Source organism: Pelophylax lessonae (assembly GCF_965119305.1).
Source record: "Pelophylax lessonae genome assembly, chromosome: 1".
Classification (NCBI taxonomy): Eukaryota; Metazoa; Chordata; class Amphibia; order Anura; family Ranidae; genus Pelophylax; species Pelophylax lessonae.
The window spans coordinates 870,803,788-870,817,669 of NC_138768.1; the positions used below are offsets into that span (position 1 = coordinate 870,803,788).

At 41.9% G+C, this 13,882-nt stretch overlaps 1 protein-coding gene across 1 annotated transcript in view; it reads right to left on the reverse strand.

The window, feature by feature from the left end:
- Positions 1-259: 259 nt before the first annotated feature.
- LOC309569259 (E3 ubiquitin-protein ligase TRIM39-like) overlaps positions 260-13,882 on the reverse strand; it is a gene marked incomplete at both ends in the record, with an annotated part of 435,889 nt that continues 422,266 nt past the window's right edge. The window contains one exon of the mRNA XM_082275018.1: positions 260-1,475. Coding sequence (XP_082131144.1) covers positions 260-1,475 — 1,216 coding nt within the window. The remainder of the gene's footprint in view (positions 1,476-13,882) is intronic.

Genomic DNA, 13,882 nt, shown 5'->3' on the forward strand with positions numbered 1-13,882 from the left:
CACTGGACAAAAGACGGCCGATCGGTCGGCCGATAATCGTTGTGTGTGTACGAGGCTTAAATCTCAACTCATGTATGCTTGTTCCTGGTCAATGGCACACTAGATAGTGAAGTGAGGTTTAGGATGAAGATGACAGACCTGGAGCCAGCAGCTATAGAAAAATCAGTAATGTTGGCTTTTGTCCACCGCTTCCTCCTATTAGCCGAATATTTCACCAGATTCTCCACCCTGTGATGTCCCCAGTCTCTGGGCAGGTTCCTCACATCCATTTCCCCCCAGATATCCTTATACAGGAACCACTCCCTACCAGTAACCCAGCATGGAGGGGTTCACTGAAAGTGGGGGTGAAGGTGATAAGGGGTCGAATTGGGTCACACAATTCATAAAAGGAGATCCGCCCAGCCTCATAATCCAGATATATCATAACTCTGTTACTGGAGATATTGCCGGGTATGAGGATCTTCTTCCTGTCATGTATCATTGAGTACTGGTTACCCCCAAACATCTCCAAACCCCAGGATTTCTTATTATATCCAATCACTGACTGACAACCTCTCCTGTCTATACTGGGGTAACACATCCCGACTATCCAGTACTCTGACCCTCCAACATTCACTTCCCAGAAATGTCGCCCTGAGGAGAAACTCTGACTAATTATCACCTGATCATACTGAAATCTCTCGGGCGTTTCTGGGCGATTCTGATGTGATGATGAGGATGCAGTTTTCCGGTCATCTGATATATGTAGATTATTACCAGCTGTGCTCACATCCAGTAATATGTCTGTAACCCCTGAAAGAACTTTGCCCTGTGTAGTAGAATGCGGATAGACATGCGTGCCTGTACATTTCTGTAATTTTACCCTAGACACGATATCAGATAATCCGGTGTGTAATGTGTGCGAGACCCACGCCACATCCAGATCCCCTCCATCATGGAGGAGTTTATCAAGTCTTTCTCTGTCATCTCCATCCTCAGTATCACACAAGTCACCTGTGTCTGATTCCTGTAGGACAGTCAGTGGATCATTCATGGCACACAGCTCCTCAATGTCCCCCATCTTCCTGGACAGCTCCTCCTTCTTTATTTCCAGCTGTTGGATCATATCAGACAGTGATAGAGAGACCCGCTCTGCCTGCCCGGAGATCTCACTCAGGGCTCTCTTCTCCAGGTCTTCCAGACGTCTCCCGAGATCTCTGAACAAGAGAGTCACTCTCTCTGCTTCATCATCTGCTTTTCCTTGTACTCTCCTCCTGCATTCCTGAAGACTCTGGACTCTTTTCTCTGTCTCCTCTCTCTCTGTCATCAGTTTCTGCAGAACATTTCTCAGTTTCTTCTTCCTCGTCTCAGAGGCCTCATCCAGAGTCTCCACCTGGTGCTCCCAGTGTTCCTCATCCAGCCTGCAGGACAGACAGATACAGGTAGAGTCCTTGGTGCAGTAATACTTCAGTAGTTCCTTATGGATGGAGCATTCCCTGTTCGCCAGGGAAGTGGTGGGGCCACATAAGACGTGGATTGGTGACTTGCTGTGGACACTTAGATGATTGTCACATAGAGAATCTTCACATACCAAAAAGGATTTCACAGGAGTGTGAGTCAAGAGGACCCCGGATTTCTCCTGATCTGACTGAGCAGACAGGAAATTCTCCGCCATGTTACGCAGTGCAGGCCGCTCCTGGAATTTGTCTCCGCATTCAGGACAGGAATAACCTCCAGGCCCCTCCTGTGTATCCAACACACAACCAATACAGTCCCAGCAAAAGGTGTGTCCACATTTCAGGGTTATAGGAGTTGTAGAAATGTTCAGACAGATGGAACATTCCAGCTCCTTCCTCAGATTAGCAGATGCCATTCCTGAAAGTAGAAGAAAGAGAGAAAATGACAGTGAAAGTCTGACACTTGGTAACCATTTCTGTACATTCCTACACATGGTAAGACAGACTGAAGGTGGCCCTTAACAGGGACTGGTAACCATTTCTGTGCATTCCTACACAAGATAAGATAGACTGAAGGTGGCCTTTAACAGGGACTGGCTAAATTGTGGCTGCTCCCACTAGGAGAAGAGAATGCAGTCTAATAATGAATTTTTTCAAATGGGAATTTTGGAAAACTTTTAGTCAAGAGTCGGAGGCAACTGGTCGCTGCACTGATCAATGTACTCCATCACCTGCCTGAGCTTTCCTGCTGGGAAGATGTCAAAGCAGACAACCAATCATAGATGGTGGAGGCATTCCCTGCGCCTAAGCATACACAGTACGTAAAGCTCATCTCTGGTAGTCATAGGAATCCTCATTGGGAGGAACACAGATGATGCAATGGAGGGAAAATAAAGGACATAAATAAGCTGTGGAAACATTGTTTAGTCTACAAATACAAAAATACCACAATGTGCGTCTTCCGCCCAAGAGTTGAAGGCTTGTCACCTCACCCTAAATAACCAAATCAGATGAATATAGAGGATTCCAGCACATTTCAATTTTAGAGTCAATGAGAAGACCCTTTATGGGGATAAAGATTCCTGTCCACCTTTTTTTTTATGAATATCAGCTTCAATGTTGGCACTAAGTAGAGTTACATACACATACTTCAGGATAACTAATAATCAAAATCTGATGCAAAATATCATTCCACTCTTTAACCACATCCCGCACGCCCTATAGCAGAATGACGGCGGGAATGTGGTTGCATTATCCTGACCGGACGTCATATGACGGCGGCAGGATAATGCGCTCTGTGCGCCCCCCAGGGGCGCACAGGCTCTTTACCATGTGACCAACCATGTCCAATCACGGCTGGTCACATAGTAAACAGGAAGAGCCGTTGATCGGCTTTCCTTAGTACGTGCCTGACAGGCACGAGTAAAGGAGCGCCGATTGGCGGCTCCTCTGACGGGGGGGGGGGGTCGGCACTGGTAATCAGATCATTGATTACCAGTGAAGACCCTCGGGGGGGGGGGGGGGGTTGGGGGTGCCACTAGAACCACCAGGGATGCCCACCCATGACCCCAGGGATGCCCACTATGGCCACCAGGGATGGCAATCAGGGCTCAGGTAGCCCCCCATTGCCCTCCCCATCAGTGCTGCCCACCAGTGCCCATTATTGCCGCCTATCAGTGCCCATCAATGCTGCATATCAGTTCTACATACCAGTGCCCACCAATGCTGCATATCAGTTCTACATATCAGTGCCTGTCAGTGCAGTCTCATCAGTGCAGGAAAAAAAAATATTTATTTACAAAATTGTATAACATACAAAAAAATTTTTTTTTTTTTCAAACTTTTCGGTCTTTTTTTTTTATTTGTTTAGCAAAAAAGAAAAAACCTTGCGGTGATGAAATACCACCAAAAGAAAGCTCTATTTGTGGGGGGAAAATTACATAAATTTGGTTTAGGTACAGTGTTGCATGACCGCGCAATTGTCATTCAAAATGCAACAGTGCTAAAAGCTGAAAATTGGCCTGGGCAGGAAGGGGGTTAAAGTGACTTGTATTGAAGTGGTTAATAAATCCCTCATCCCCAGTCAAGACAATGTATCTCTCCTTTGACAGCATAGTACATACCAAGCTCATCCTATATAGAACACCTGTGTAAGGCTTTCCCTGTGGAATACAACTCTGCAGAGTTCGTCCTGTTTACTGCACTGTGTCCGGCTCACATCCCCTTCCTGCAAACACCACTTAAGGGTCCTTTCACACGGGCGGTCCGATCAGATCCGCCTTTCAGTTTTTTAAGCGGATCTGATCGGATCCTCCATGCAATCCCTATGGGGCAGCGGATGTCAGCGGAGACACCCGCATCCGATCCTGTCCGTGAAATCCGGACGGATGGAAACCCTATTTTCCATCCGTCCAGGGGATCGGATGAGAGCGGACAGGCGGTCCGCTCTCATACAATTCCCCATAGAGAGAAACAGGGCTCTGACACCTCCCTCTCCGCACACAGTACGGAGATGGAGCTGTCATCCACCGGCTCAGCGGGGATCGGCGGATCGATCCCCGCTGAGCAGAGCACGGTCCGCAACGTAATGCGGACCGTGTGAAAGGACCCGAAGTCTCATTTTGATTATGGCAGTGCTGGTTATAATCCACCTTTTTTCCTCCCACCAGAGCTCTCCCAAGTCTATGGCTCACTCCTCAGGTCAAACCTAACCACAGTCTATGGCTCACTCCTTAGGGCAGCACTCAGCCCAACTCAGTTTTGTTCCAAAGTGGGAAGGGAAGTTCCTGTCCCAGTACCAGATCACAGTGCTGTTTACTGTATAAAGCTCAGGCTTCATACAGTTTATAGAGCGCACCCAGTGGGTGCAAACTTTAATGTAGACCAGCCAGCTTCATCCAAATTAACTAGTAAAGCGAACAGTAAAGATGGGGGGGGGGCTGTATAATGTTTCAGAGGAAAATTAAACTTTCAAAAAAACTAAGACTAGCCATGTCTCAGCTCTATCTACACATCAGCAATCTTAACTAACAAGCCTACTGACTGTCAGCCTCCACATACCCAATTTTTACCAACCTTTATCTCTAACAGAAAAGACCTGTTCCCTTCCCAGGCTACAGAGTACTGACTGAGTGTACCAGGTGAGATTAAATTGACTGAAAGGGAGAGGTGGAAATCCTGGAATAGATCAAAGGATCAGAGGTCTCAAAAGGTGCCTGGGGGATATGTAAATCCTGAACAGGACATTGAGGATGCCTGCTAATATATATATCATATATTCATACACAAGCACTGGTAACCATTAACACCAGTTGGTGTTGCCCTCTGGATTTACCTGCGGGGGGGGGGGGAGCAGAAGCCCCTAAATCTCAAAGGACCTTTTCTTTTTTATTAAGCCCCGTACACATGCACAGATTGTTGGCCGTAACTTATCGGCTAACGTCCGATCTGCTGATTGTTGGCTTGTTAGTATGATGCTTCCGACAACCAACTGCGAATTTTCGGCCGAAAAAAATCTGGTGTGCATGCTATAAAATTTTTGTTGGCCAACAAAGAACGGCCAATTGTTCCTCCGTCAGTACAGATTTCGGCAGACAAAAATCAGATGAGCAAGACTGGGCATGCTCAGAGAAGAAAAAACACAGGGAAAGTCAACCATCACATGACATCACTTCTGAAGTTGGTTTTTGTTGGCCAACAAAAGTCCAGTGCAAGTCTAGAGCACATTTCAACCACAAACACTGGACAAAAGACGGCCGATCGGTTGGCCAACAATCTGTGCGTGTGTACGGGACTTTAGAGAAGACTCCAGAACACAACAAAACCGTGCAAACAAACATACAACATTACATAACATGAACACAGACAGATCAATCCCTTTAGAAGTTATTAACTTATCCCAATCTGAGAGTTTTTTCTTTAGGGCTTGGGTTCTGTAAAGAGAAAGACCTTGACCCATTTGAGACAATTAAGGTTATTAACCTCTTCGCAAGAAAACTGCTCCTCAAGGTCATTCATAATAAAAAGAAAATCCCAGATGACTGGATGACCAGTTTTGACCGGTCTCGCTACAAAAGGCAGGACTTTAAAGCCCTGCAACAATTGATTAAACCCCTTCAGGGAAATGATATGTCAGAGGAGGTTGACCGTATTGATCAAATTGACTTTGAGGAATTACTAGAGTTAAAGGAACTACCTACTAGTTCTATTGATTTTCCCATTGCTAAACAAATTCAAATGCAAATCTAAAAACTTTCCCTCTTTATCATTAAATGGTAATATACTAGCTTTCGTTTAACAGACCACACAGGAAATTCAGTCCTTGTCTATTAACCTTCCTAGCGGTATTTCCAAGTGTGGCTCGGAGTTAATATTCAGTGCTAAAAGCGGTAACCCCGAGCCACACTTGGGATTACCCCAGAATGATACTCATCTTCCAACACTGTCCTCTCGGCCAATACCGGCACCTTCTTCCGCTTCCCTTCCCTACAAGTGCCGCGTCGCAGGGGGGTGGAACTGGCGGGAGATTACACTGTGTCATTTTATTTATTTTTTTAATCTGTTAGGATTACAACTTTGTATCATGCCATTTCACCTAGAGGCTTTTCCAGTGCCCTGCCTGTACTTTTTGCTCTACTTTGTGCCTGGAAAATTGAGAACGTCCATGGCGTCCAAAAAGCGTTCTTTTAGCTCAAAAACGCTGTTGGCTGAACTGGAAAACAACGACGGTGTATCAGAATTACTTGAAGAACTAAGTGATAGCAATTCGTGGGAAAATTCCTCATCTGGTACTAAAAATGACAACAGCGACGATTCTGCAACTGAGCTCAGCGATGTGAGAACTTGGTGCCCTATTGACTGCGATACGAATGAGGCAGCACCCCCAAAAATCCCTTTTACTGGAGCACCTGTAATGAAAGTTGACGTTGACCATGACAACTCCTTGGCACACCTACAATTATTTCTGACCGATGAGGTTATTGAAAAAATAGTTACTGAGACAAACCGGTACAAAAAGCAACAATTGGCTACGCATCGGAAGTTTGCAAGATGCAGAAAGTGGGAACCAGTGAGCAAAGATGACATTTGGAAATTTCTGAGCCTAATAATTCTTCAGGGAGTGGTGGGGAAACCCCTGCAGAATTGGTATTGGACAACCAATACATTACTTGCCACTCCATTCTTTGGCACGGTCATGTCAGAGTACAGATTCTCCCTCATAATGAAATATCTCCACTTCCAAAACATTGAAGAATTTGATGAAATGTTACATAGTTACATAGTTAGTGAGGTTGAAAAAAGACATCAGTCCATCCAGTTCAACCTATGATGTGTGTGTGTTTGCTTTTAACCATACATTGTATACCCCTGTATGTTGTGGTCTCTAAGGTGCCCATCTAATAGTTTTTTGAAACTATCAATGCTCCCTGCTGATACGACTGCTTGTGGAAGAGAATTCCACATCCTTACCACTCTTACAGTGAAGAACCACTTACGCATTTTAAGGTTAAATGTATTATTATTACATTATAATTTATGATTTCATGTTTCAAACTTTGTCCAAACAAGAGTCTATTAGACATCCCGGGTATGATAGATTTAAGTGAGTTATTCCTAAGAATTACAGGTCTAAAATATAAAACAACATTATTTCCATGCAAAACAATGTACCACTTTTAGCACAAAAATTCTGACATAATCAGACCGCCAGGGAGGTTAAGGAAGGATCTGAATAAAACCGGGCACAAAGAAAAGCTCTATCAGACCTTAGAGGAATGAACAACTGACCAATATTCTCAACTCAAATGTGCCAAAAGATTCTTAAAAACAGTGAATGGTATAAAAAAGTTCCCCAGAGCAAAATTATTATCAGCCCAATAAAAATGCTATTAAACTTAAATAATGAAGCATATAATCAAGGAGTAATCCCCAAGACTACATGGGAATTTTGGAAAATAGATTGGCCACAGACACCCACATTCAATGCATTACCTAAAATTCATAAAAATCCAATAAAACCACCAGGTAGGTCTATAATCTCTGGACGAGGAAGTCTAACTAAGAATGCAAGTATATTAGTTGACACTAATCTACGGCCACATGTAATGTCATTACCCTTCTACACCAAGGATACAATCCACCTGCTTCAGATGATAGAAAATGTCCATGTCCCCCTCTAATGTGTGATTGGTAGTTGTTGACGTAAAAGCAGTCTATAGCAGTATACCTCACAGCAAGGGGATTTCAGTTATTAATGCATTCCTGCAAGAAAGAAGTGCCAACCAAAAACAATACAATAAATTTGTGTTGACAGTTTTGGAATTTATCTTACACAATATTTTTTTTCTGTTTGACGGCTCCCACCACCTCCAGGTGCAGGGGGTGGTGATGAGGTGCAGGGGGTGGTGATGGGGACATCGTACGCCAACCTGTACCTGGGGGGGTGGGAACGTCACATTATGAGTCAAGAGTCTCTCTCGATGTACCTGTGCCATATTTTATCATGGCACAGGTACATCGACGACATTCTCATACTCTGGGATGGGTCAAGGAAGTCACTAAATACTTTCATGCAATTGCTTAATACTACCAACTACAACTTGTCATTCACTATGACATTCAACCAACAGTGTATCTCTTTCTTAGATATTTAAATATTTGTTAAGCCCAATCTAACCCTGGGTACGACCCTTTTCTGCAAACCCACTACAGGAAACACGATTTTAAGAGCAAGCGGTAGACACCCAAAAAAGCCTTCTTAAATCGATCCCCTATGGGCAATCTCTGTGCATCAAGCAGAATTGCTCATTGCAAGAGGACTTTCATAGACAAGCCAATGAATTAAAAGATAGACTTTTGGCCTGAGGATATTCGAAAAAAATACTCAAAGCATACCAAAGAGCCAATAACAAATCAATGAGAAGATTTACTCTTCCAACAAATTAAACACAACTATGACTCTGACAAGACGAATATGACAAAATTACATTAAACTATTCCAGTCAACACCCCCAGATTAGACATATCATAGACAAGTATTGGTAAAAGGCTGATCCACAGGTATCAGGATGCATCAAAGATAGGGTTAAGGCAGAACTGGAAAATAATGGTGGCCACACAAAATATTGACACTTTGGCCCTATGACACTATATGGACATTCCCACTTAGGGATGTACTCACTTTTGTTGCCAGCGGTTTAGACATTAATAGCTGTGTGTTATATTATTTTGAGGGGACAGCAAATTTACACTGTTATACAAGCTGTACACTCACTACTTTACATTGTAGCAAAGTGCATTTCTTCAGTGTTGTCACATGAAAAGATATAGTAAAATATTTGTAATATGTGAGGGATGTACTCACTTTTGTGGGATACTGTAAATATATGTTAACATACAACAAATACATACATATAGCATCCAATAGAGATAAAGTCAGTCTGCCATACTCACACTGTACCGATATCTCAAATGCGTAGCTGTACATGATAGATCTCAAATGCGTAGCTGTACATGATAGCTTGCAGTACCTAGATGTACCTCTATTTTGAGGGGGCAGGGGATGCCCTGGCTTTTTTTGTTGTATACCACTGAGACAATCAGGTAGATTATACAAGATATAGGCACACCATATGGTCCCAAAAATGCACCAACTAGAAAGCAGGGAAGGGGAGGCTGCTTGCGAGGATCACCACAAAGAAGGAGCCATCCTGTGGAGGAAAAAAAAAAAAAAAGGAGGAAGAGCCACCAGAATGAATATAAATTTACTAGTATAATAGATATAATTAGGGCTTTTTTTTAGTGGGCAAATGTAAAATCCCCGTACAGCAGGGTTTCTCAAACAGGGTTTCGTGGAATCCTAGGGTTCCTCCTGAGGTTGCTAGGGGTTCCTTGAGCAATGGGCAATTTCTGCTTAAGTTTCCAATGACACCATTGTTCCTTTTAGCTATTTTCTCTAGTATCCCAATTGGGTACCTGAGCACAGATAATAATTCTCTCTTCTTCTTTTACTTTAAAGAGTCTTCCCTTTTTTCCTCTTTGATAGATACAAATAAATCAAATTGGAGGGAACCCCTTGGTGGGTAAGATTCCAAATTGGATATTTGCCATAAGGGTCATTTTTGCCTGGACTAGTTTTCAATCAAAGGAACAACAAGAGTCAGACACGATTTCACTCTTTGCAACTCTCAAAAAGGCTTTGGAGAAAAAAATCAACCTTACATTGGCACATCAGGTCCTTTGAGCGATACATCAATGAAAACATCAATCCCATTGGATTAAGGATACAAATCTTTCCTACATTAGAGGATATCACTAATCAAATGAAAAAAGAATGGGAAAACAAATTGAACGAATGCTCAAGGAACCTGGTGTTACTTCTACAGGTTGAATATCATAGACAAATTAAAAACCTTGATGAGACTCTATATACGGGTGCTGCCTCTGCTGAGCTAGGAATAGGGATGCCAATAGACCGCCAATCAAAGGTTAGTGAACAAAGTGCGAGGATTATCCAATTTTATATATATCAACTGCAAGCAATCCACCACTTTGTACATTAGAATCTTGAAGACGGATGCGTTAGAAAGCCCACCTGAAATCAGCCAACAGGAGAAGAAAAAGGCCCTGCCCAAGCAAACTTACATTCTAAGAGACATCTGGATTCCAAGACAGAGGCGCGCTCAGCTGGAGACGGCCTGCAAGAAGAAGAGATAGCCAGAGAGGCCCGGCTTGCTGAGATCAAACGTGAAAGAGAAGGACGGAGGAGCCAGAGGAACACCTTACTGCACAAAAGGACTAACACATTACCATAGGGGGAAAGCACTGCACAGCCTTCTATGCACTACGGAACACAGAGAAGCACATATCACTCATAGCCATTGCTTTTATTATCTGCAACTATACAAGATCACTGGCATGGATTCCATTGGAATAAGCACTTTGCATTGTGGACTGTGAAATTTCTTTTTAAAGATTTTGGCACTGTCACCAGTTTACAATTGGATTCTGTTGATTATGTGGTATATACACACTTGGAACCTTATATACCATACACTGGCACTTTATATGTTTTGTTGCACGTAGCAAGTGTTACTGCATGACATTTTATATATAAGCTTTACTTTTTTGGGAATCAATCTAGTTTACTAATGTATTAATTAACACTATACACTTGGCACGTTATCTGATTCAACAATTTTTTAATTGCACACTCGGCACTTTATAAGGTTGCATATTTTTTTACTTGGTTGGCATTTACACAGTGCATCAGAAGTATACACTTTACACTGTATATTAAAAATATAACACTCCCGCTAGTGTTATAACAAGGTACTAGCAAAGCACTGTTTTCAGCACTTCTACACTATTTGCAGCACTTTCAGGTGGAAGGTCCATACCTTCAGAGCACTGGTCACTTTATATTCTTTTTTTTTTGTTTTTTTTATGTATATCTTTATTGAAATGCAAAGCAATTATTGATATGTAACATATTTTACACATCGCAACATATCACCATTGGACTACTTATTATATTATTTAGTGAGTAGCGCCTACCCCACACACCCTAATACTTATACATCTATATACGCAATTAACTCCTTTAAAAACAAATGCCCTGTACAGTGAACAAGAGAAGAAACTGATAGAGCATTACCTTATCAATACTGTTTGATAAAAGTGGGACCGTAGAACACAATCCCCTCCAATCTGTAGGCAATTTGGCAACACAGAGAGGAAGAGAAACCACAAATCCCACTAACAACATTTCCCTAAATTGCAACATATTGGGAAATCTGTGACAGAGAAAAAATGGAAGAAGAAAAAGGTGGAGATCTAGTAGGCAACGAATGGGAAAACCTGATGACAGACATACAAAAAAACTTCCAAGGTCACGAGCAACAAAATTCAGATGTAACGGCCTTGTTCAACACCCTTAAAAAACATCTGGAGCAAAAATCGTCGCTCTACTGGCACATCAAATCGTTTGAGCAGTACATAAAGGAAAATATAAATCCAGTCGGCCTAAGAATGCAAATATTCCCCACTATGGATAACATCACGACGCAAATGAAGAAGGATTGGGAGAACATCCTCAATGATTGTTCAAAAAATCTGATGATTTTGCTTCAAGGATAATATGAACGACAACTGAAAACCCTGGACAATGACATCAAAGGAGTATATGAACAACTAACCCCCCTCAAATCCCTGACATTATATTCAGAACAAGAAAAGAAATTGAAAGAACATTTGGAACAACATAGCAAGGAGATACTAAGGAAAAAAGAGAAGAAATATTGGCGGGATAAAAACGCCTTTAGCCAAAATAGGGCATACAAATGGACAAGCAACAGAACACAAAGAAACAAAACACAATATGGCCAACAAACCAAAAATTCAAGGAACTATAATTCCTCAGATTCATCCTCATATACGTCAGGAGCGGAAACCAACAACGAAAGGAGAAGGGGCCTAACACACAAGCCACAATGGGAAAAACAACAAGAAACCGAGAAAACCAACGACGAAATCCCAAATAGAAGAGTAGAGGATACCAACACACTAGAACCAGAAGCCCAGGACGAAGAAGAAGCAAACCCACCGATCAGACATCACCAGATCTTTACAAGGTCTAGAAGAGATAATAAAATTCAAATAAAATTCACGCCCAGACGAAGTCTATTGAGACGAAACGTTGGCGACTCCAGACGCAACGTCCACACGCCCCTTGCAACTTTTGCCGGCCTTCATTTTCTTATTGCCTGGGATAACCTGCGGGACGCCGCACCTCCATCCCTTGGAATATCAATTGATTTGCCTTTTATTCATGACACATTGTGAGTACCATTTTAAATAAATAAGATTGTGATTTTAAACGGGATTACGCTATGGGCTTCGTTTTCTTTTTCCTTACAAATTCATTTATGACTGTTGGAAAATTTTGAGGAAACTTTATCCTGTATTGATCCCTTTACACAACTTGAGAGGTGGTTCATCTGTACTGAATAAGCATCCATGTAATATCAGATCTTCAGTGGTCTTGATTAAAAGCTGGGAGAGGCTGACTCATTAAGTTGAGTAGCCATGGAAATCTGGTAAGCTGCTTTTATTATCCCATCACAGAGGTGTTCCTTTCTTCCACATACCCTTGGCGTCACGGGAAGATCTCCCTTTGGATTATTGTGCATGCGGATTGATTTGACTTCACACCAGTTTTCTATGGGACTTTTCATTTGGACACTAATTTTTTCCTTTTTTCTCATATACACAGTATTGTGATTATCAGCTGTTTATTCATTTGGACACTATTTAATATTTTTCACCTTTAGCGCTACACTTTTACGTTTTATTACTAGAAGAGATAATCAGGATCCAAAACAACAGAAAGTTTTTTTAGGAAAACAAAAAACACAAACGAAGGAGAACCAACAGACGAAATAGAAGAAATCCAAACGGGATACAAAAAAGAAGGTTTAACAATCATCAATCTCTCATCATATCAACTCACTAAAGAACAATCTGAAGTACTAACATTGGGACTCTCATTCTGCCCAAATAAACCAACAGACAAATTTGAAGCAATAAAGGATATCAACCTATTCGCAAGAAACTTACTACAAAAAGTAATGTATGGTAAAAAACCAGACATTAATGAACCACAAGCCTCTCTATCAGCGGCGGAAATCAGAGCACTACGAGACCTGAACCTCCTACTGCAAGAAGGAGGCCTGGAGGATTGGACAGACATACCAAGTCAAATGGACAGTGAAGATGATGAAGACGAAGACACAACAACACTGGAAAAAGAAAAAGAAAGAATGAAAACACAATTTAAGAAGAAATGTCAAGAGTTTCCTTTAATAAATCTCAATCCCGCCATTGCTCTCTTCGTGAGGGAAACCACGAAAGATATAGAAAAACTACCAGGTTATAGAAACCAACAAAATCTAACAAAAACTCAAAAACGAGCTTTGAGGGAACTACAAGACAACAAACTTATTACGATCAAACCTTCGGACAAAGGCAGTAATGTTGTCCTGATGGATAACACCAAATACAAGTAAATGTGTTTACAAATCCTCAATAATCAAAAGTGCTACAAAAAGATAGCACCCGTGATGATTGAAAGATACAAGGAAGAATTCTATTCAAAAATAGATAAAGCAGGCAATGAAGGAACAATCTCACCTACCTTGTGGAACTACGTAAGAACAAGACATCCAAGAACTCCTACTTTTTACACACTCCCTAAAGTACATAAAGACCCAAAGAACCCCCCAGGAAGACCTATAGTATCGGGGAATGGAAATATCTCCGAAGCGATGAGTCAAGTCATAGATGCGTACTTGCGACCGCATGTGACCAACCTGTCATCAAACACCAGAGATACTATGCATCTGCTGCAAATATTAGACAACATGGTGATTAGAAATGATTCTTTCCTC